The sequence below is a fragment of the Oncorhynchus mykiss genome, chromosome 24 (genome assembly GCF_013265735.2).
Source record: "Oncorhynchus mykiss isolate Arlee chromosome 24, USDA_OmykA_1.1, whole genome shotgun sequence".
NCBI lineage: Eukaryota > Metazoa > Chordata > Actinopteri > Salmoniformes > Salmonidae > Oncorhynchus > Oncorhynchus mykiss.
Window position 1 is genome coordinate 11,981,085 of NC_048588.1, and position 22,864 is coordinate 12,003,948.

At 40.8% G+C, this 22,864-nt stretch overlaps 1 protein-coding gene and 1 pseudogene across 2 annotated transcripts in view; one reads left to right on the forward strand and one right to left on the reverse strand.

Annotated features, from left to right (window-relative positions):
• Positions 1-1,347, reverse strand: part of LOC110503324 — a 40,637-nt pseudogene extending 39,290 nt beyond the window's left edge.
• Positions 1,348-2,805: 1,458 nt separating this feature from the next.
• The window catches only part of LOC110503754 (alpha-2-macroglobulin), a 32,500-nt gene continuing 12,441 nt past the window's right edge, over positions 2,806-22,864 (forward strand). The window contains exons 1-20 of one of the 2 annotated variants that reach the window (XM_021582259.2): positions 2,806-3,014; positions 3,600-3,780; positions 4,108-4,264; positions 4,896-4,948; positions 5,887-5,907; positions 6,220-6,385; positions 6,504-6,588; positions 7,984-8,134; positions 8,265-8,385; positions 10,292-10,401; positions 10,557-10,727; positions 10,973-11,206; positions 11,422-11,506; positions 13,437-13,582; positions 14,178-14,327; positions 15,848-15,997; positions 16,207-16,294; positions 20,124-20,283; positions 22,338-22,563; positions 22,736-22,862. In XM_021582259.2, the coding sequence (XP_021437934.2) occupies positions 2,929-3,014; positions 3,600-3,780; positions 4,108-4,264; positions 4,896-4,948; positions 5,887-5,907; positions 6,220-6,385; positions 6,504-6,588; positions 7,984-8,134; positions 8,265-8,385; positions 10,292-10,401; positions 10,557-10,727; positions 10,973-11,206; positions 11,422-11,506; positions 13,437-13,582; positions 14,178-14,327; positions 15,848-15,997; positions 16,207-16,294; positions 20,124-20,283; positions 22,338-22,563; positions 22,736-22,862 (2,668 nt within the window). In that variant the 5' untranslated portion in view covers positions 2,806-2,928. The remainder of the gene's footprint in view (positions 3,015-3,599; positions 3,781-4,107; positions 4,265-4,895; positions 4,949-5,886; positions 5,908-6,219; positions 6,386-6,503; positions 6,589-7,983; positions 8,135-8,264; positions 8,386-10,291; positions 10,402-10,556; positions 10,728-10,972; positions 11,207-11,421; positions 11,507-13,436; positions 13,583-14,177; positions 14,328-15,847; positions 15,998-16,206; positions 16,295-20,123; positions 20,284-22,337; positions 22,564-22,735; positions 22,863-22,864) is intronic. The other variant, XM_036961978.1, reaches the window with a different exon arrangement.

The following is a 22,864-nucleotide window of genomic DNA, read 5'->3' on the forward strand; positions in this document are numbered from 1 at the left end:
GTGTGGGGGCACCGGTTATTTGAGGTAGTATGTACATGTAGGTAGAGTTATTAAAGTGACTATGCATAGAAGACAACAGAGAGTAGCAGTGGTGTAAAGAGGGTGTGTGTGAGGGGGGGGGCACTGTAAATAGTCTGGATGGCCATTTGACTACTAACATTCTGTATGGAGGAATGGTCTAAGATACCTCCCAATGTGTTCTCCAATCTCATAAGGCGAGGGTGCTGGATTATTGAAAACAGGGAATCCAATCCTTTTCACCCTTATCTTTTTGAGATGATTGGTATTACTTGTTAAACAAAATATATTTCTCTGAACAATTGTATTAGTATAAAATAATATAATTGTTTAAAAAAAATGCTTACCATATACAGTTGCGAGAAAAAGTATGTGAACCCTTTGGAATGACCTGGATTTCTGCATAAATTAGTCATACAATTTGATCTGATCTTCATCTTAGTCACAACAGTAGACAAACATAGTGTGCTTAAACTAATAACACACAAATTATTGTATTTTTCTTGTCTATATTGAGTACATAATTTAAACGTTCACAGTGTAGGTGTTACGGTGCGTGAATGAGGACCCAAAAGCGAATTAACGTAAACAGAGCTTCTTTAATAACAAAACATACGTAGGCTCAGATGGACAGGCAGATTCCGACAGGACAGGACAAGGTTGCAGCAAACACGACGATAGTCTGGTTCAGGCATGAATAACACAAACAAGAATCCGACAAAGACAGGAACAAAAACAGAGAGAGATATAGAGGACTAATCAGAGGGAAAAAGGGAACAGGTGGGAAAGGGGTGACGAGGTAGTTAGGAGGAGACAAGGAACAGCTGGGGGAAAGAGGGGGAGAAAAGGTAACCTAATAACGACCAGCAGAGGGAGACAGGGTGAAGGGAAAGGACAGAAACAAGACACAACATGACAATACATGACAGTAGGTTGGAAAAAGTATGTGAGTCCTGTCAATGAGAAGAGATTGGAGATGTTGGTTAGAGCTGCCCTGTGCTATAAAAAAATACTCACAGAATTTGAGTTTTCTATTCACAAGAAGCATTGCCTGATGTGAACCATGCCTCGAACAAAAGAGATCCCAGAAGAATTGTTGACTTGCATAAAGCTGGAAAGGGTTACAAAATGATCTCTAAAAGCCTTGATGTTCTTCAGTCCACGGTAAGACAAATTGTCTATAAATGGAGAAAGTTCAGCACTGTTGCTACTCTCCCTAGGAGTGGCTGTCCTGCAAAGATGACTGCAAGAGCAAAGGGCAGAATGCTCAATGAGGTTAAGAAGAATCCTAGAGTGTCAGCTAAAAACGTACAGAAATCTTTGGAACATGCTAACATCTCTGTTGACAAGTCTACGATAAGTAAAACACTATACAAGAATGGTGTTCATGGGAGGACACCACGTAAGAAGCCACTGCTGTCCAAAAAAAAACATTGCTGCACGTCTGAATTTTGCAAAAGAGCACCTGGATGTTCAACTGTGCTTCTGGCAAAATATTCTGTGGACAGATGAAACTACAGTTGTGTTGCTTGGAAGGAACACACAACACTATGTGTGGAGAAAAAAGACACTGCGCTCCAACATCAAAACCTCATCCCAACTGTAAAGTATGGTGGAGGGAGCATCATGGTTTGGGGCTGCTTTGCTGCCTCAGGGCCTGGACAGCTTGCTATCATCGACGAAAAATTGAATTCCCAAGTTTATCAAGACATTTTGCAGGAGAATGTAAGGCTATCTGTCCGCCAATTGAAGCTCAACAGAAGTTGGGTGATGCAACAGGACAACGACCCAAAACACAGAAGTAAATCATCAACAGAATGGTTTCAACAGAAGAAAATACACCTTCAGGAGTGGCCCAGTCAGAGTCCTGACATCAACCCGATTTAAAATGCTGTGGCATGACCTCGAGAGCAGTTCACATCAGACATCCTAAGAATACTGCTGAACTGAAACAGTTTTGTAAAGATGGATCGTCCAACATTTCTCCTGACCGTTGTGCAGGTCTGATCCGCAACTACAGAAAACGTCTGGTTGAGTTTATTGCTGCCAAAGGAGGGTCAACCAGTTTTTAAATCCAAGGATTCACATACTTTTCCCACCCTAAACTGTGAATGTTTACACGGTGTGTTCAATAAAGACATGAAAACGTATAGTTGTTTGTGTGTTGTTAGTTTAAAAAGACTGTCTGTCTAGTGTTGTGACTTAGATGAAGATCAGATCAAATTGTATGACCAATTTATGCAGAAATCCAGGTAATTCCAAAGGGTTCACATACTTTTTCTTGCCACTGTAGCTCAATGTTTGTAATATTTATTTATATTATTTTTATTTATAGTCTTTTTTGCTCATCTTTATCAAGAGATCCAATCATTTTTGAACCCACTGTATATTATAAAGGGGCGGCAGGTAGCCTAGTGGATAGAGCGTTGGGTCAGTAACCGAAAGGTAGCAGGATTGAATCCCCGAGCTGATAAGGTACAAATCTGTCATTCTTCCCCTGAACAAGGCAGTTAAACCACTGTTCCCTGGTAGGCCATCATTGTAAATAAGATGTTCTCAACTGACTTGCCAAGTTAAATATATATATATATTTTTAATATGGACTAAGTAAAAAACAGGCATTGCATGCAAACTATTGAGATGTAATCAGGTCATAGTGCAAGCCAATGTCCTGCACTGTACTGTAAGTATATTGATGGTGCATGTGTAGTCTCCATGCCAGAGAATCTGCCAATCACTGAAAATCACTGTTGTTGACACAAATTGGTCAAACATTCACAAGACTTTAACTTCAATCATTCCTCCTGGCTACACCAGTTCCCCTGCTTGTACTCTACACAGTGCAGTAGGGAAGTCTTGTCAGTAGGAATACTGGGACATAGGCTGACTTTTTATTTCTCTCATTGAGTCATGGTTCCTTCTGGGCTTCATGTTTGGAGATGGATATTCTTTGCCTGCTTTCACTGGCTTTGTTTCTGTCAAGAAACTCCAAGATCGTAAGTAAATCTGCACAGTCAGTTAGACTTTAGTAATCAGATGTGGCGTCTCGTCCTGAGCAAATTTAGAACTGTTTTTCATCTACCCTTTCTGCAGATATTTGTTCTGTGTATTTCACCTATAAGTATAGGCTTTTTAAAAAGGAATCTTTATTTTTTTATCTTAATTATTATTATTTATTTTTTTTGGCCCACCCCTCCTCTTTGGAGGACAAAATAAACGTGTTTATTTTGTTGTTACATGTACTCTGTACACACATTTTACTTGCATGGCGCCGCAGGAAATGCAGACGAGCATTGTGTTTGACATAAATTAATTGAAAACCTGCACTAACACATATTATGTGTTAGTGCATTGCACTTTTCATGCAACCTGTCTACTTTTGTCCAGATAATTGCGGAATCACATATCAAGCAACATTATGGACAAAACATTCAAATCGTGTTGCTGCAGGATTATTTTTGCTATAACAATACTTGTGAAATTAAGATTCTACATCTGTAGTTTCTTTTTTAGAGGTGCACTCTCATTTTGTACTAATTTTCCTGTATGTTTGCTGCTGTGCTGGCATATGTTCTCTCTAGGGTTTACATGGTAGCCATTCCTGCAGTGATCCAGGCAGGCTCAGAGGCCAAGCTTTGTGCCAGTCTTCTGCAGCCCAACGAGACCCTGGTCATGACCATATCTCTGATTGTTGATGAGCAGAGCAAAATTATTCTCCAAGAGAGTTCTGACCAAGAGTTTCACCGCTGCTTCCAGTTTCAGGTCAGCCAGCACTGGTCGACATCCAGAACCATTCCAATAAGAGTATACAGTACTTCTCAGCTTTGTGATGCATCTCTTCATTTTAGTGCAATGCTATCTTATTTGATGGGAAATATCAATGTGGTGGCCTACCAAAACTTTTCTGGGATTCAAGCTAAAATTTGACATAAAAAAGATGACATTAACTACTGAAGAAAAAGCATTTTTAAAACACACTGATGAAAGGAGAAGTGATTGAATCTTCACAACCTTGACATTGTTGCAGCACGTTCTTACCAACTAAGCCACACTGGATCATATGTCATTGGTTCATTGTCTCACTGACAGGCCCCTAAGGTGGAGAGTGACCAAGTGCAAAACTTTAAGGTGGAGGTTCGAGGTGAAACTTTTCTATCGACAGAGGAGAGAAAGGTCATGATCAAACCCTACAGTCCGATGACATTCATCCAAACGGATAAACCAATCTACAACCCAGGACAAACAGGTAATTTTACACAGAGCCAGTGACCTACACAATTAGTCTCCTTGCTAAGAAACAGGACAATTAGGTGGGAGCATGTTTCTATGATGGTTTGCTCTGTCATCCCAGAGACACTTGAAACAGCACCATCAGGTGCAGATCAAGAACAAATCCGCTGTGGGTTCACTCAGACAGAATATGTACACTGGCATTTGAGCCAACATATCACATGTTACAAACTGTTCTTCTCCTGGACATTATCCGTTGATTCCAATTGGCTCATTCATCACTCCTACTCTCCCCTGTAACTATTCCCCAGGTCGTTGCGGTAAATGAGAATGTGTCAACTTATATTGACAGTGTAAATATTTTCAGCGAACTCAGTGCAGTTTTCCTTTAACTGCAATTGATTGAATTGGGGCCTTAGTACCAACAGTGTAAAATACTATCCAGAGTAGCTGTCAAAAGTTTGTCTTGCTAAATTCTGGTAACTTTCACAAAAATCCCAGGTTTTACAGAAATCCTGGTTGAAAGATTCCTGGAATCTGGGAATCCTTCAACAGGGATTTCTGGAGAATCTGGGAAATTTAGCTAAATTATGCTTCTAAATTTCTCATTGAGTGCTTGTCTTTGTCTTTTCATTGTCTTTTTACAGTGCAGTTTAGAGTGATCACCTTGGATACCAATTTTAGCCCTGTCAATCAGCTGGTGAGTCTTGAAAATGATTGAATATTGAAAACAATGACATCTATTTCATCTTCATTTGGATCAGTATCTCAACTACTTAAAAAAAAAGACAAATACAGAAGAATCTCAAGGATTGTTTCACATTACTGTCTGATAGATGTAGCAATCAGGTATCATGTAACACTATGTATGATATTGTCCAACCAACTCAACTCTACGGCCTTGTGGTTAGTGTCCTCCTTGAGAATGGAAGATTTAGGGTGCCAAGCCTTACCAAAGAACGGGATCAGATGCCTCTCTACTTGGCACTGAACATTAAGGAGATGGATTGAGGTTAATGCCCAGCAATAGACTAGCATCCTGTCCAGGCTCCTTCACTCTACAGAAACAGGACATAGGCTCCTGCCTTATGGACAGGGACAAGGCTTATGATGGACAATATACTGTAAATGGTTATTTTAATTCAGTAATCAACTAGCCACAACATGTTATACACATCTCGTTAGTACTCCATGAACAATAAGACTTTGGAAATGGGAAATGTTTTGAACAACTATGGGGCAAAATCCAAATCTTTAGGCCATGTTTGTTTGATAAGGCTACACAAACATTTGAGACCCATAGCACTCAGTGCAAAGGTTCTGCAGAGGTTCTCTAAATAAACCTGCGTGTGTGTATTTTAGGGTCCTCAAACATTCACCACAGGACATGGGATTTTCAATTAATTTACTGTAGGTCAGATTGGAATGTATGGGATATTTTTCCTGAGATTGAATTAATCTACTGATTTTATTTTAAAGTCCCAGTGCAAATACTACATGTGATATTTAGTTGAGGAGACAAACCCAAGCACCTGCCTAATTCCTATAGTTGCATACAGCTTTGTTCCTCAGTTCATTTTGGGGGAATTTTAGTTATTCATAAAACATTAACCAACCTTTTGTCTTTGTCCTTCACAGTACAATGTTGTGGAACTTGAGGTAAGACCCTTATTAGTCTGTCAAAAATACTACAACATGATAAGACGATGACTCCACCAGCTAGGTAGGTCATCATTCATTTCCACATGGCAGTTACCAGAATCCTCCATATCAGCTATATGTGAACACATCTGGGCCACCTTCAGTAAGCAAACTTCAGAACATTAAGAAAGAAATGTCATGAATAGAACTGACGTGACTCCTTATTCTACATGTCAGACAGGCATGTTTGGCTTACATAACATGTTTGTATCTGAACGTTCCACAGTCTTGTGCCCTGCTAAATGTGTCCCTTGTTCTATGAATAAACAGGATATTCGTCAGAACAGGATTGGACAGTGGGTCAATACATCATCTAGCGGCAACATTCTGCAGCTTTCACACCCCCTGAACTCTGAAGCACCCGTAGGATTATATGCTATTGTAGTGTGGATTGGTGATAACAAAATATACCATAACTTCAAGGTAGAAAAATATGGTAAGTTGAGCTTCTTTATTTACCTTTCATGCTCGGTAATATTATGGATCTGGCAGATGAATCATTAAATCACAATCCAGGAACATTCATGAGTTAACTGCTGTTCTATTATATCTAGTTTTGCCAAAGTTTGAGATCAAAATGAACTTCACCGATGAGATCAGCATTGTTCAAGAGGAGTATAAATTAGAAGTGTGTGCAACGTGAGTCTACACTATCGCCGTTTTGCAATGCACTGTTGTTATGTGTAACTCCACTCATGTCACTGTCTAATTAATCGCATTGCGCAAATGCAGACTTTGAGTCAAATACTAATTTAATTATTTGAATTACTTTTGCATACATCTCAAAATAAGTATTTACCGAGTGGCGCAGTGGTCTAAGCCACTGCTGTACCTGGTTCAAATCCAGATTGCATCACATCTGCCTGTGATTGGTCCCATAACGTGGAGCTCAATTGGTCAGGGTAGGCAATCATTGTAAATAACAATTTGTTCTTAACTGACTTGCCTAGTTGAATAAAAAAATACAAGTAATTCAGTATTGGAATGTATTTGGAAATACAAACATTTTAATACTCCATACATTTCAACCCATGTCTGTTTGGTCCTAGGGGTATTTAGAATAGTGTATTTGGAAACAAATACTTAAATATGCATGTATTTGGGCCTCTCGGGTGGTCTAGAGCACTGCACTGCAGCGCTAGCTGTGCCACCAGAGACTCTGGGTTCGCGCCCAGGCTCTGTCGCAGCCGGCAGCGACCGGGAGATCCGTGGGGCGACGCACAATTGGCCTAGCGTCGTCCGGGTTAGGGAGGGTTTGGCCGTTAAGGATGTCCTTGTCTCATCGCGCACCAGCGACTCCTGTGGCGGGCAGGGCGCAGTGCACGCTAACCAAGGTTGCCTGGCGCACGGTGTTTCCTCCGACACATTGGTGCGGCTGGCTTCCTGGTTGGAGGCGCGCTGTGTTAAGAAGCAGTGCAGCTTGGTTGGGTTGTGTTTCGGAGGACGCATGACTTTCGGCTTTCGTCTCTCCCGAGCCCGTACGGGAGTTGTAGCAATGAGACAAGATAGTAACTACTAACAATTGGATACTACGAAATTGGGGAGAAAAGGGGATCATATTTAAAAAATAAACTATAAATATGCACGTATTTGAACCCAGATCTGTGCTAATGACAAAAACTAAATGAAGACCTACAATGCTACTACTGCTCAAAGTTATAAATTGCTTCTAATAATTTAAAAGTTTGAGACAGTGGCATTTACATGAACAGCTGGGCCTTTAGTCATAAAGCATCTCAGAGTAGGATTGCTGGTCTAGGATCAGGTCTCCCCCTATACATGTGACACAAACGATTACACTGATCCTAGATCAACACTTATACACTGAGAGGCTTTATCAATACAGGTCTAGATGCATTGACAATGTTGAAAGTACTTGACTTAAAGAAAGCCTGCAGGTATAATGCATTTTAAATTGTTGTAAGCAGCATGTATGAGCCTTTGTAATGTCTCATATGAGGTTTACAATATACTATGTCTCTCTAAGTAGGAAATCTGTTGTTTTTGATGCTTTTCATTATGAAATAAAATCAGATACACGTATGGACAGCCTGTACCTGGAAAAGCAGAGGTAGAGTTGTGCCGACCTTTAAGGAACGATGTATTCATATCAATGAGAATTGATGTGGAAACTCATCGAGAAGTTCCTGATTATACAGCCCCCTGTCATAAAGAGTCAATAGAGGTCTGTATGCTTTCCTGAAGAAACTATCATCAGTATAATTGTTTTTACCAACATATTACATTTGAATGTGATGTGGTTAAATGTATTTAAATCAGTTCTTAATGTCTGTGGTTTTGCTTGCTTTTCCCAGATGGACCAAACTGGCTGTGCTTCTCATGTCTTCAACATGTCCATTTTCACAAAGAATGGTGGAGAGAAAATGCTCATAGACAGGTTTAGTTTTAATGCAAAAGTAGAGGAGGAAGGGACAGGCAAGTCATTTATCACAAGAATTTGGAGTTGGGAAAAGTGATGACAACATTTGCCTGCAATCAAATGAAAACAGATTTTTTGAATTGAGAGTGAAAGGCATGATGTCAATATGTTTAATAAGATTGTGGAGACCTGTGTTTGACCTTCGGTGCTACACCATAATGTTATATACAGTGGGGCAAAAAAGTATTTAGTCAGCCACCAATTGTGCAAGTTCTCATACTTAAAAAGATGAGAGAGGCCTGTAATGTTCATCATAGGTACACTTCAACTATGACAGACAAAATGAGAAGAAAAAAAATTCAGAAATCACATTGTAGGATTTTTTATGAATTTATTTGCAAATTACGGTGGAAAATAAGTATTTGGTCACCTACAAACAAGCAAGATTTCTGGCTCTCACAGACCTGTGTACCTCTTCTTTAAGAGGCTCCTCTGTCCTCCACTCGTTACCTGTATTAATGGCACCTGTTTGAACTTGTTATCAGTATAAAAGACACCTGTCCACAACCTCAAACAGTCACACTCCAAACTCCACTATGACCAAGACCAAAGAGCTGTCAAAGGACACCAGAAACAAAATTGTAGACCTGCACCAGGCTGGGAAGACTGAATCTGCAATAGGTAAGCAGCTTGGTTTGAAGAAATCAACTGTGGGAGCAATTATTAGGAAATGGGAGACATACAAGACCACTGATAATCTCCCTCGATCTGGGGCTCGACGCAAGATCTCACCCCGTGGGGTCAAAATGATCACAAGAACGGTGAGCAAAAATCTCAGAAGCACACGGGGGGACCTAGTGAATGTCCTGCAGAGAGTTGGGACCAAAGTAACAAAGCCTACCATCAGTAACACACTACGCTGCCAGGGACTACAATCCTGCAGTGCCAGATGTGTCCCCCTGCTTAAGCCAGTACATGTCCAGGCCCGTCTGAAGTTTGCTAGAGAGCATTTGGATGATCCAGAAGAAGATTGGGAGAATGTCATATGGTCAGATGAAACCAAAATATATATTTTTGGTAAAAACTCAACTCGTCGTGTTTGGAGGACAAAGAATGCTGAGTTGCATCCAAAGAACACCATACCTACTGTGAAGCATGGGGGTGGAAACATTATACTTTGGGGCTGTTTTTCTGCAAAGGGACCAGGACGACTGATCCGTGTAAAGGAAAGAATTAATGGGGCCATGTATCGTGAGATTTTGAGTGAAAACCTCCTTTCATCAGCAAGGGCATTGAAGATGAAACGTGGCTGGGTCTTTCAGCATGACAATGATCCCAAACACACCGCCCGGGCAACGAAGGAGTGGCTTCGTAAGAAGCATTTCAAGGTCCTGGAGTGGCCTAGCCACCAACCCCATAGAAAATCTTTGGAGAGAGTTGAAAGTCCATGTTGCCCAGCAACAGCCCCAAAACATCACTGCTCTAGAGGAGATCTGCATGGAGGAATGGGCCAAAATGCCAGCAACAGTGTGTGAAAACCTTGTGAAGACTTACAGAAAACGTTTGACCTCTGTCATTGCCATAAAAGGATATATAACAAAGTATTGAGAAACTTTTGTTATTGACAATACTTATTTTCCACCATAATTTGCAAATAAATTCATAAAAAATCCTACAATGTGATTTTCTGGATTTTGTTTCTTCTCATTTTGTCTGTCATAGTTGAAGTGTACCTATGATAAATTACAGGCCTCTCATCTTTTTAAGTGGGAGAACTTGCACAATTGGTGGCTGACTAAATACTTTTTTGCCCCACTGTATATATGTTTTTAATCATGTTTTAAAATATTGTGTAAACTGCACTGCAATTGACTTCTGCATTGTGAACGGTCATTGTGCATCATGGTGGCATGTGTTCTTGTTAAATAAACCATCCTATTCTCATTTGTTTTCCTTTAACAGGTATTACACGGTCAGAGAAAAAACACATAGCGCTCTCCTATGTGATTGGAAAACTCACGTTTGTTGACACACCCAAAATCTATGAGCATGGATCAATTATCGAGGGCAAGGTAAGTCCAGATCCAGTGTTATTGTTCCTTGAACTTTGTTGAATTGTGGATGCCATTTGTTCTTTGACATTCCTGTTTACTTAACTACTAATGGTAGGTAACAGTGACAAACAGATGTAGCATGTACTATGTAACATTACTCCTTTTTTCCTCAGATAAACGTTGTTCACTTCAACAACACACCTATCTCTGACATGTTAGTCTACCTGTTGGAGAAGAAAGGCTGGTCCTCACATCGTCTCCAGAACCTAACCACGGACAGTCATGGCGTTGCCAGTTTCTCCCTCAACACAACCACTATGCCCAAAGAGGATATTAACCTCATAGTAAGTATTCCTATGATTCCGTTTGAAAGATTCTGAGACTCTTTATGCTCAATCCCAAATCACCCCATTGACCCTACACCCTGAGGTCTATCATGCTCTTGTGGAGATCTGAGAAGATTCCATTGGTATAATAAGCAATATGGTGAAACTTCCACCTATCCTATCAGAGGGTGAGGTGGAGCTCTATGGGTCGATTTGGGATTGGGCCTTTCGTTATACTCTCTCTTCCCTCTGTTGCTTTCCAGGTTAGCAACACACCAGAAGCAGAGAACCCTAGATACAGGGTCCCCTATTTCAACAGAGGGCAACACATACTCTCACTGATCCGGCCCACTGCCCCTCACAGTAAAACATCCAGCTCTCTGGCTATTCAGAAGATGGAGAAACCACTGGCATGTGGGGAGGAAGTGTCAATCACCATCCAGTATGCTATCGTAGGGGAGACCATCCCAAAGGGCTCCGTGGATGTCATCTACCTGGTGAGTAGAACCAGAAACAAGTTGTGACAAACTGCAAACCCAGGGTGCATCCGAAATGGCACCCTAATTCCATAGTACACTATTTTGAACAGGGTCATTTCAGACATAGTCCCAGCCTCTCACCTTTAAAGGAAGGATGTCCCTATACAACACCAATACTCCTCATCATCTCCTTATTCCTGACTTGATGGGAAAACTGTTTTTCCCTCCTCCAGGCCTTATCCAGAGGGGCGATACTTCAGCATGGACATATGAAGGTTACTGTACAGCAGGGGAGTCCTGGTGAGGATGATTTATTAAGTAATTATGGACCTACTGAGAGGTGCTTGATGACAATGACAGTGTGTAAGGTTACATGCGCACAATAATGCGATTATTGTGGCTAGGCAGATTAATATAACACTTAGATTAAAACGTTTACATGCTTTGCAAGAAGAACACTTTCCCTAATAATCCTGTTAACATGGAAGTCTGAAATCAGGCTACTGATAAATAAACGTTCAGCCAAGTTCAAAATAAAACTTTTTACCACAGCCACCATGCTATTTTTGGGAAGCATATTTGATTCTGAGTTCGGACATTTATAGTGTGTATGCGAAAACGACTTAGAAAACACATACATTCAAACTCACTTCCCTTGCGCTAAAGAAGGCAGATCGCTCGGATAGTGCTAGCAAATGAGCAGATCAAATACACTGCTGGAACACCATTAAGGTGTTTACATGTTTGCATCACCGAATAAGGTATTTACAAATACTAATAATTTGAATAATTGTACAGAAAACCAGGGGCCTCATTCATAACCGTTGCGTAAATTTAACACTAAATATCTGCGTGCACCATTTCTGAAAAGACTGCACATACACACACAAATATTGAGATACATAAACTTGGTGCATGCCATACATAAGCATGTTTCTGATTGTACATCAGACCTGTTATAAAACTGTGCGCGAATCAACAAGCATTATAACTCCTCCTAGAAAACGCTCCTCGTTCACCTTTTAAGGTATTGGAATTAGGCCAAGACAGTCTACAGGAAATAGTAATGTTGAACTTGATCGAATGTCTTTGGAGGTGTTGCCAGAATGATTTTTGCAGTGACATTTGCTGTAATCTACCAGGCCATTTCTGAAAAACAAAACCAATTGAAAATTGTTGTGGACCTTTAAACAGATCGCAGTTGTAAATGATAACCTGTTCTCAACTGGCATACCTGGTTAAATAAAGCTTAAATAAAAAATATCGTTTGAATGCAATGTTTTGCATATTTTTTTCCCTAAACATAAATATGCTGCACTGCCCACGAATTCTGAAACATTGTCTAAAATGAAAACTACAGTAGGCCTACTTATAGTGGTAGCCTACACACTTCAATACAAACAATCAACTGTTAAATACTGTATGGTATAAACCGCGCTCCCTGTCCAATGCGAAAAGTAAAAAAAACAGGCTATTATACTGTAATTTCACATCTAATAAGCCCAATTACGTGTGCGATGCACATGGTAATTTCTTGTGTGGCTATTTCGGGAATATGAACTCATTATGGCCAGAAAATGTGAGGAATTTATTCTGCATGATATATGTATTATGTTTGAGAAATTCAAGTAACCTATCCTAACTTGCTGTAGGCCTATAGGCTATTTCGTGGGTAGCCTATGAAACCATCACAGCCAGAAAAGGTGAGGATTTATTCTGCAATGATCATGGTAATGAAATTAATCATTAGAAATGGGCATCTTTTAGAACGCAAAGATAAAATACATCGATTTTCGCTCTTCTCGCTAAGGGAAAAGTATTATTAGTAGTTGTATTATTATATTTAGCTACCTGTTTTTTGTTATGAATAAGAGTCATATATTCCTGCACAAGGCTACTTTTGCCATCTTGCAATGCAGTACTTCAACCACTAGAAACTGTGCGTACGCATGGTCTGAAGTTTACAGGAGGACAGGCACATTCCCACTTCAAATTCAGTTTTTATAAATACCAACTTTTGAGTGAAAACTGGGCATTCATGTTTAGGGGCATATTTTGTGCATACCCAACGTTTTATATGCCCCTGGTGTTTTAATCGGTGTATGCTTTCTTTGAGTTTGGTTTTACACCGATTAAGATAAAGAGTAAAGTGACTATTGCATAATCTGTTTTCAGCTATAATCCGTTTAATATCGAATTATTACGGTGCATGTAAACGTACTCAGTGTGATATGCTCTTGCTTTGCAGTAACTGAGGGTGAAGTCACCTTGAAGTTGGCCGTGGTTCCAGAGATGACGCCGTTGGTACAGGTCCTGGTGTACAGTATGCTACCCAGCGAGGCTATAATCGCCCACAGCATGAACTTCCCCACTGAGAAATGCTTCAGACACAAGGTGTGTGTGTGTGTGTGTATGTATGTGAAAAATATGGGTTGTTTATGAATTCGAAGAACCAATAAAAAAACGTAGGTGCTGGATTTTAGACTGGAAGCAACCACCACAGGTGTCCGTTCAGAACACGAGCAGGAAGCAGTAGTTCTAGTTCTAGGGTTTAATGAAGATCCACACACAGAAATACAACACCACCCTCTCTGATACTAACGTTAATTGTGGTTTTGTAAAAGAAAGTATAGGAGAACTTAGGCTATAGCACAGTATGGGAAAAATATGCCTATTTGCATGTCAACAAACTAAACTGGACCCAAACACATGCTAGATGCACAAATAAACAATGGAGCAATGCAGAAAGATCAACACATTATAAAACATAATAAGCATGAGCGACCTACAACCGGAAATTGCCTAGCACCACAGACAAAAGCTAACACATGCTAATCGCTAATAAGCATGCTAAATAGTAATGCATTCCCGACGACAATGCTCATGCTGACGCTAAAGGGAGTACACAAGCTAGCTAGCAACCATTTTAACACAAATTGTACATATTTACAACAGACACTAAAGGTGTATCATGTATCCTGTGTGCCAGGTGTTTGTGGAGTTCTCACCCTCAAAAGCAGTCCCAGGGGAGGAGACCACCCTGCAGCTCTCGGCCCAGCCCGGCTCCCTCTGTGGCCTCAGTGCTGTGGACAAGAGTGTTCACATCATGGAACCAGGGAAGAGGCTGGATGCTAACAAGGTAACAGAGCTTACTGAAGTGAATGTCAACAGTCATACCACCATATAAACAGCTTTTGTGGTGCTGGCCACAACAACCAGCTTCAGGGGAATTAGAAGTGACTACAGCAGACTTGGAGTGGGTCTGTTCACAGTGGGCCATTTAGTGTGCTGGAAAGCATATCCATATTGATACTTAAAGTGGAAATGTGAGTTATAGATCTACGTGAATGCAAGTCTAAGAAGCAGTATATCTGTTCTATGTGTGCTATTTCTATTTTACTTTTTTTTGTACACCATCTTCAAACAGCTGAAACACCAATATTTCACAGTGGTTTAGATGGTACAATGATTCTCTACACTATACTCACATGAGTCAGCGGCATACACTACCGTTCAAAAGTTTGGGGTAACTTAGAAATGTCCTTGTTTTTGACAGAATCACTTTTTTGTCCATTAAAATAACATCAAATTGATCAGAAATAGAATGTAGACATTGTTAATGTTGTAAATGACTATTGTAGCTGGAAACGGCAGATTTTTTTTATGGAATATCTACATAGGCGTACAGAGGCCCATTATCAGCAACCATCACTCCTGTGTTCCAATGACACGTTGTGTTAGCTAATCCAAGTTTATCATTTTAAAAGGCTAATTGATCATTAGAAAACCCTTTTGCAATTATATTTGCACAGCTGAAAACTTGTGCTGATTTATTTATTTATTTTTATTTCACCTTTATTTAACCAGGTAGGCTAGTTGAGAACAAGTTCTCATTTACAACTGCGACCTGGCCAAGATAAAGCATAGCAGTGTGAACAGACAACAACACAGAGGTACACATGGAGTAAACAATAAACAAGTCAATAACACAGTAGAAAAAAAAGAAACAATAGAACTTGTCGTCTTTAGACTAGTTGAGATTGAGAATCTGGAGCATCAGCATTTGTTGGTTTGATTACAGGCTCAAAATGGCCAGAAACAAAGGACTTCTGAAACTCATCAGTCTATTCTTGTTCTGAGTAATGAAGGCTATTCCATGCGAGAAATTGCCAAGGAACTGAAGATCTCGTACAAAGCTGTGTACTACTCCCTTCACAGAACAGCGCAAACTGGCTCTAACCAGAATAGAAAGAGGAGTGGGAGGCCCCGGTACACAGCAAGAGGACAAGTACATTAGTGTCTAGTTTGAGAAACAGACGCATCACAAGTCCTCAACTGGCAGCTTCATTAAATATTACCCGCAAAACACCAGTCTCAACGTCAACAGTGAAGAGGCGACTCCGGGATGCTGGTCTTCTAGGCAGAGTTCCCCTGTCCAGTGTCTGGATTCTTTTGCCCATCTTAATATTTTATTTTTATTGGCCAGTCTGAGATATGGCTTTTTCTTTGCAACTCTGCCTAGAAGGCCAGCATCCCGGGGGTTGCCTTTTCACTGTTGACATTGAGCATTTCTTATTAGACAAGTCCAAGTAGTCACTGCCTTCTGTTTGGTGCCCAATGAACAAGGTCATTTCACGTCTCCTTATTGTCTCATTCCAGATATTTGATTTGTTACCAGTCAAGGAGACAACATACATTCCCTACGAGCTTGAAGATCCAGTGTCATGTTTACGTGTAAGACCAAGGAGATATGTAAAACTATACCTAGATGGAATAACTGACAGAAATGGACCTTTTGAAGTTTTTCAGGTAACTTCTGCCTTGTTTTCTCTTAACTTGAAGCCTGTTTTCACCTCTCATAAGAATCAGTTACCATTCCGTTACCATGCATTCATCTTCTTAAATTATACATTTCTAAAAAAGCCTTTTTGAGGCAAAAAATACATATAGAATAGAAAAATTAAACGGAGACATTCATTAATTTTGAACTCTCTTGTTTGTGATTCTGATATTTCTAGAACCTAGGACTGAATCTGGCAACTAACTTGGTTATAAGAGTACCTTCCTGCCTAAGTTACAAGGGGAAAGAGTACCATCGCCCCTATGGTGAGATGTCCTCCTTACCACGTCTTTGGTGAATCTTGGGAAATGTATGGTTTATGTTATTCTAACATAGCTTGTGTTAGGTTCTAAACTATGAAAAGCTCAAGCCAAGTTTATTCAGCCATAGGGTCAGACAGCTGAACAGACAAAGACATAGTCACACAAATCAAATCAAACTTTATTTATCACATGCGCCGAATACAACAAGTGTAGACCTTACCGTGAAATGCTTACTTGCAAGCCCTTAACCAACAGTGCAGTTCAAGAAGAGTTAAGAAAATATTTACCAAATAAAATAAAAAATGATAAAGTAACACAATAACATAACGTTAATGAGCTATATACACAGGGTACCGGTACCGAGTTAGTGTGTGCGGGTACAGGTCAGAGGTAATTTGTACATGTAGGTAGGGGTGAAGTGACTATGCATAGATAATACGCAGCGAGTAGCAGCAGTGTACCAATCAAATGGAAGGGGATGGAGGAGGTCAATGTAATAGTCCAGTAGCCAATTGATTAATTGTTCAGCAGTCTTATGGCTTGGGGGTAGAAGCTGTTAAGGAGCCTTTTGGTCCTAGTTTTGGCACTCCGGTACCGCTTTCTGTGCGGTAGCAGAGAAAAGTTTATGACTTGGGTGAATGGAGTCTCTGACAATTTTATGGGCTTTCCTCTGACACCGCCTATTATATAGGTCCTCGATTGCAGGAAGCTTGGCCCCAGTGATGTACTGAAGATGCCGAGAAGTTGCCATACCAGGCGGTGATGCAACCAGTCAGGCAGGATGCTCTCGATGGTGCAGCTGTACTTTTTGAGGATCTGGGGACTCATGCCAAATCTTTTCAGTCTCCTGAGGGGGAAACGGTTTTGTCGTGCCCTCTTCACGACTGTCATTGTGTGTTTGGACCATGATCGATCGTTGGTGATGTAGACACCAAGGAACTTGAAACTCTTGACCTGCTCCACTACAGCCCTGTCGATGTTAATGGGGGCATGTTCGGCACCCCCCTTTTCTTGTAGTCCATGATCGGCTCCTTTATCTTGCTCACATTGAGGGAGAGGTTGTTGTCCTGGCACCAGTTCTCTGACGACCTCCCTATAGGTTGTCTCATCGTTGTGATCACTGTTGTGTCATCAGCAAACTTAATAATGGTGTTGGAAGCGTGTTTGGCCACGCAGTCGTGGCTGAACAGGGAGTACAGGAGGGGACTAAGTACACACCTCTGAGGGGCCCCAGTGTTGAGGATCAGCGTGGTGGATGTGTTATTGCCTACCCTTACAACCTTGGGGTAGCCTGTCAGGAAATCCATGATCCAGTTACAGATGGAGGTGTTTAGTCCCAGGGTCCTTAGCTTAGTGATGCGTTTTTGTGGGCACTATGGTGTTGAACGCTGAGCTGTGGTCAATGAACATCATTCTCACATAGGTGTTCCTTTTTTTCCAGGTGGGAAAGGGCAGTGTGGAGTGCGATTGAGATTGCTTCATCTGTGGATCTGTTGGGGCGGTATGCGAATTGGAGTGGGTCTAGGGTATCCGAGAGGATGCTGTTGATGTGAGCCATGACCAGCCTTTCAAAGCACTTCATGGCTACCGACGTGAGTGCTACAGGTGGTAATCATTTAGGCAGCTTACCTTCGCTTCCTTGGGCACAGGGACAATGGTGGTCTGCTTGAAACATGTTGGTATTACAAACTCAGTTAGGGAGAGGTTGAAAATGTCAGTGATGACACTTGTCAGTTGGTCAGTGTATGCTTTGAGTACACGTCCTGGTAATCCATCTGGACCCGCTGCTTTGTGAATGTTGACCTGTTCAAAAGGTCTTGCTCGCATCGGCTACTGAGAGCGTTATCACACAGTCATCCGGAACAGCTGGTGCTCTCGTGCATGCTTCAGTGTTATTTGACTCGAAGCGATTATTAACAGCATTCAGCTAGTCAGGTTGGCTCGCATCACTGGGCAGCTCGTGTCTGGGTTTCCCTTTGTTGTCCGTAATAGTTTTCAAGCCTTGCCACATTCGACGAGCGTCAGACCCGGTGTAGTAGTATTCAATCTTAATCCTGCATTGACGCTTTGCTTGTTTGATGGTTCGTCTGAGGGCATAGCAGGATTTCTTATAGGCGTCCGGATTAGTGTCCCGCTCCTTGAAAGCGGGACTCTACAGTCCTGTAGAGTAGCATCTGCGCCATCTGACCACTTCCATATTGAGTGAGTCACTGGTACTTCCGGCTTTAGTTTTTGCTTGTAAGCAGGAATCAGGAGGATAGAAGTATGGTCAGATATGGCAAATGGAGGGCGGGGGAGAGCTTTGTATGCATCTCAGCGTGTGGAGCAAAGGTTGTCTAGAGTTTTTCCCCCCCCTCTGGTTGCACATGTGACATGCTGGTAAAAATTTGTTAAAACTGATTTAAGTTTGCCTGCATTAAAGTCCCCGGCCACAATGAGCACCGCTTCTGGGTGAGCATTTTCTTGCTTGCTTATGGCCTTATAGTTGGTTGAGTGTGGTCTTAGTGCCAAGATCGGTCTGTGGTGGTAAATAAATGGCTACGAATAATACAGATGAGAATTCTCTTGGTAGATAGTGTGGTCTACAGCTTATCATAAGGTACTCTACCTCAGGCGAGCAATACGTTAAGACCTTAATATTAGACATCGCGCACCAGCTGTTAATGACAAAAAGACACACACCCCTACCCCTTGTCTTACCAAAAGTAGCTTCTCTGTTCTGCCGGTGCAGAAGTGAAACATCAGTGAAACATAATATATTATAGTTCTTAATGTCCCGTTGGTAGGATAATCGTAATCATAGGTCATCCATTTTTATTTTCCAAAGATTACATGTTAGCAAGAAGAATTGATGGAATTGGGAGTTTACTCGCTCGCCTACGGATTCTCAGAAGGCAACCTGATCTGCGTTCTCTTTTCCTCTGTCTTTTCTTCATACAAATGACGGGGATCTGGGTCTGTTCCCAGGAGAGCAGTATATCTTTCTCGTTCGACTCGTTAAAGGAAAAAGCTTCTTCCAGTCCGTGGAGAGTAATCCCAGTTCTGATGTCTAGAAGTTATTTTTGGTCATAAGAGAAGGTAGCAGCAACATTATGTACAAAATAAGTTAAAGCATAAGTTACAAACGCGAAAAAATGAACGAAATCGCACAATCAAATCAAAGTTTATTTGTCACGTTCGCCGAACAGTGAAATGCTTACTTACAGGCTCTAACCAATAGTGCAAAAAAGGTATCGGGTGAACAATAGGCAAGTAAAGAAATAAAAACAACAGTAAAAAGACAGTGAAAAATAATAGTAGCGAGACTATATACAGTAGCGAGGCAATAAAAGTAGCGAGGCTACATACAGACACCGGTTAGTCGGGCTGATTGAGGGCATGTAAAACGTCAAACATCCTCTTCGGCACCACAAGCATTGGTATTTAACCCTTCCTCCTATGCTGGGTCTCCTCCTTACACATCGGAACAGCCAGTTGCTAGACAGAACTTTAGTGATATCTGTTCTTACTCAATTCATCTGACCTGATCTCAGCCCAAATACCTCACTCCTCCCCAACTCACGGCTGTCCTGTTGACTTGTACCAGACTGTGGCCCTTCTCCTTCTCACAGGATTCCTGATGTCTAACAATAACATATTCTCACAGAATGGAAATGTTCTACATTCCCCTCTCTCCCTCAGTGATGTGGATATTTCATGTTTTCAAGTTTAGAAGTCAGAACCCATCACCTGATTAAACCAGTCCGAACACTGCACGCATCACCGTTGAAAGCGGCATTCAGTCTGGTTTGACCAGGCTGACTCTAACACGAGAATTACTGTTTTGTTTTAGTATACTACAGAGAAGAACCCCAACCTGTGAAGAGCATGGGTCAAGTTGGACTTGGTGGAGTACCCGGTGATGGATTTGGTGCCGCTCCAGCTCCACCACCCATACAGACAGTCCGTACGTTCTTCCCCGAGACATGGATATGGGATCTTGTAGAAGTTGGGTAAGAGCACTGCACAGTGAGGCTGTTGCCTTATAGATTGGATGGCAGGACATCACAAAAAATAATGCTTGTGCATCGTTGAGGCAGAAGGCTGTGTGATGTTATCATTCTGAACTGTCAGATAGTTAGCAACAATGACAAGATGCTGCCATGTGGGGAATAGTCGGTGGCTCGTTTTAGCTCGTTGTATCTTGTTATTGATACCATGTTTTGAGTCATGTCATGTCTATGCTAATATGGCAAAAATTATTTAGCTAGCTAACCAACAACTGTAACGATGCATTTGAGATACAACAAGTTCTCATTGTACAAATGTATTTAAGTTTTCAATAAACATTTGGAGGCAAAATATAGTTTACTTGTTGTCAACAATCTAAGCCAACCCTGTCTGCTTTGCCCCATAGTTGCGTACGTGTCGGTTTTGTTGCAAAACAACCAACCCGCCTATATCAAAACATACATTAGTGGTCCAGATTAGGAACCTGTACCTCATTAAACTGCAGTACAGAGTAGGGGTGCGTGGTGTAAATTTATACATTTTTTTACATTCAACATCACTCCGTAAAGGGAAATCTAGTATTCTTTCTACCAAAGATATCTTCATATATTTCAGGATGTTGTGTATCCCTGGAAATAATCAGAATTAATGTAAACATTAGAGTATTGAAAACAAAGCTTGTCCCAAATTTTTTTTCTCTTGGCACAATTTACCCCACAGTACAGGGTAAGTAAGCTGCCTACACATTTCTGTACTGAACAAAATATTACCACTACCTTTTTAAAACCATAGCTAGGTTTCCCTCCGATTGGGGACAGATTTCCATGCAAATATTTAAAAAACTCATAAAAACAACATGCATATTTGCCCACCAGATATGTTTCCATCAAATTTACTATATGATGAGATTATTATGGACATTATTTTTATTTGTCAAATGACGGCCAAGCATCGATCATCATGTCACCAGAATAAAACCCTCAATATTTATTGTAAAAGAGCATTAACCTCATCACCATTTTATGAAGTTCTTCATAATTTATTTCATCTGTAGCCTAATACTTTCCCTAGTCGTAGTGGGAGGACCGCATGATTCCAAGTTTTACTTAGATATGATGGTTATTATATCAATATTTGTGCATAAAAGCGTTTCTACCGCCATTTCTCGCATAATTTGTTTTACTGACACAAAAAGGTCCCACCTTGTCTAGCATATTTATTGGGGTCAACAATTGAACATTTTTACAGACAAATGATCTGTTTCCATCAGGCCATGAATGTTTTTATCCGACGTACTTTATGCGCGCAAGACGGTTGGATGGTAACTTGGTTCATATCTCTCTATTTCCGAAACACAATTCAACACAAACACAACAGCTTTGTCTTTTAAGCGTTTTAAGCATTTTTTAAAACCTAACAAACGCTTTGTACTTTAAAAAAACAACACTTTTAACACAGGCCAGGCCTGTTACGTCATATCCCAGCGATAACCTCTTGCATTAAGGGTTGGGCGGATTACTTGAAAAATGTAGTCCGTTACAGTACTTGAGAAATAAATTCATCAGCAATGTAATCGATTACTCAAAATGAGTAACATAATCCGATTGCCTTTTATTACTTTTGGATTACTTTCACTCCTAACACCAGATATTTTAAAACGTTTAAAAACATTCATCTAATACAGCATTATTTTATTTATTAATGTGAGTATTTCCAAATTGGGAACTAGTGTGCTATCTATTCGATGTAGCTTGTAGAGACCCCAAATTATGTATAGAACAATCTTAATTATCTGCTTTAGATACAAGGATCATGAAACCTATAACACAATAAATTAATATATGTTTTTTGGACATAAGTTGCTTGCCACTTTTTCCATGTGGTTTCTTCCTTTACAGACTCCATCAAATAATTACTTCTTACTAAATATTTGGTCAAATTATACATTTGGTGTATGGGTTCCTAGAAACAAGTGTGGCTCAATTTACCCATTTGGCTAAATGTTTCTATTTTCACTTAGTGGCTTTCTGTTTGACCTTTGACTTCTTTATTACAGGGAATCTGGAACACTAGACATTCCCCTTACAGTCCCAGACACCATCACCACCTGGGAGACAGAGACATTCTGCCTGGCCCCTGGCGGCTTCGGTCTGGCTCCTCCTGTGGAGATCACTGTCTTCCAGCCTTTCTTCCTAGAGCTCACCCTGCCCTACTCCATCATCCGTGGAGAGCATTTTGAGCTGAAGGCCACTGTGTTCAACTACCTGTCCAAGTGCATCATGGTACGGCACTGCATCATGATCATTTCTTGGGTTGTTTCATGAGTTTCTCGAGTTGTATAAAATGTTGTGTTTTGTTGCAGTTTGCCTAGTCAGTGTTTATTTATTTTTTATTACACCCAGTGTATCAGTCTTGGGTTTTCCATGTTGTCTTACAAGTGTTCCTCTTGGGCAGGTTTCTGTGACTGCGGCTCCTTCCTTAGACTACACTCTCACACCCCTGAATGATGTCCAGTATTCATCATGCTTGTGTGCCAATGGACGAAAGACCTTTAGTTGGACAATGGCACCCTCTGTCCTGGGT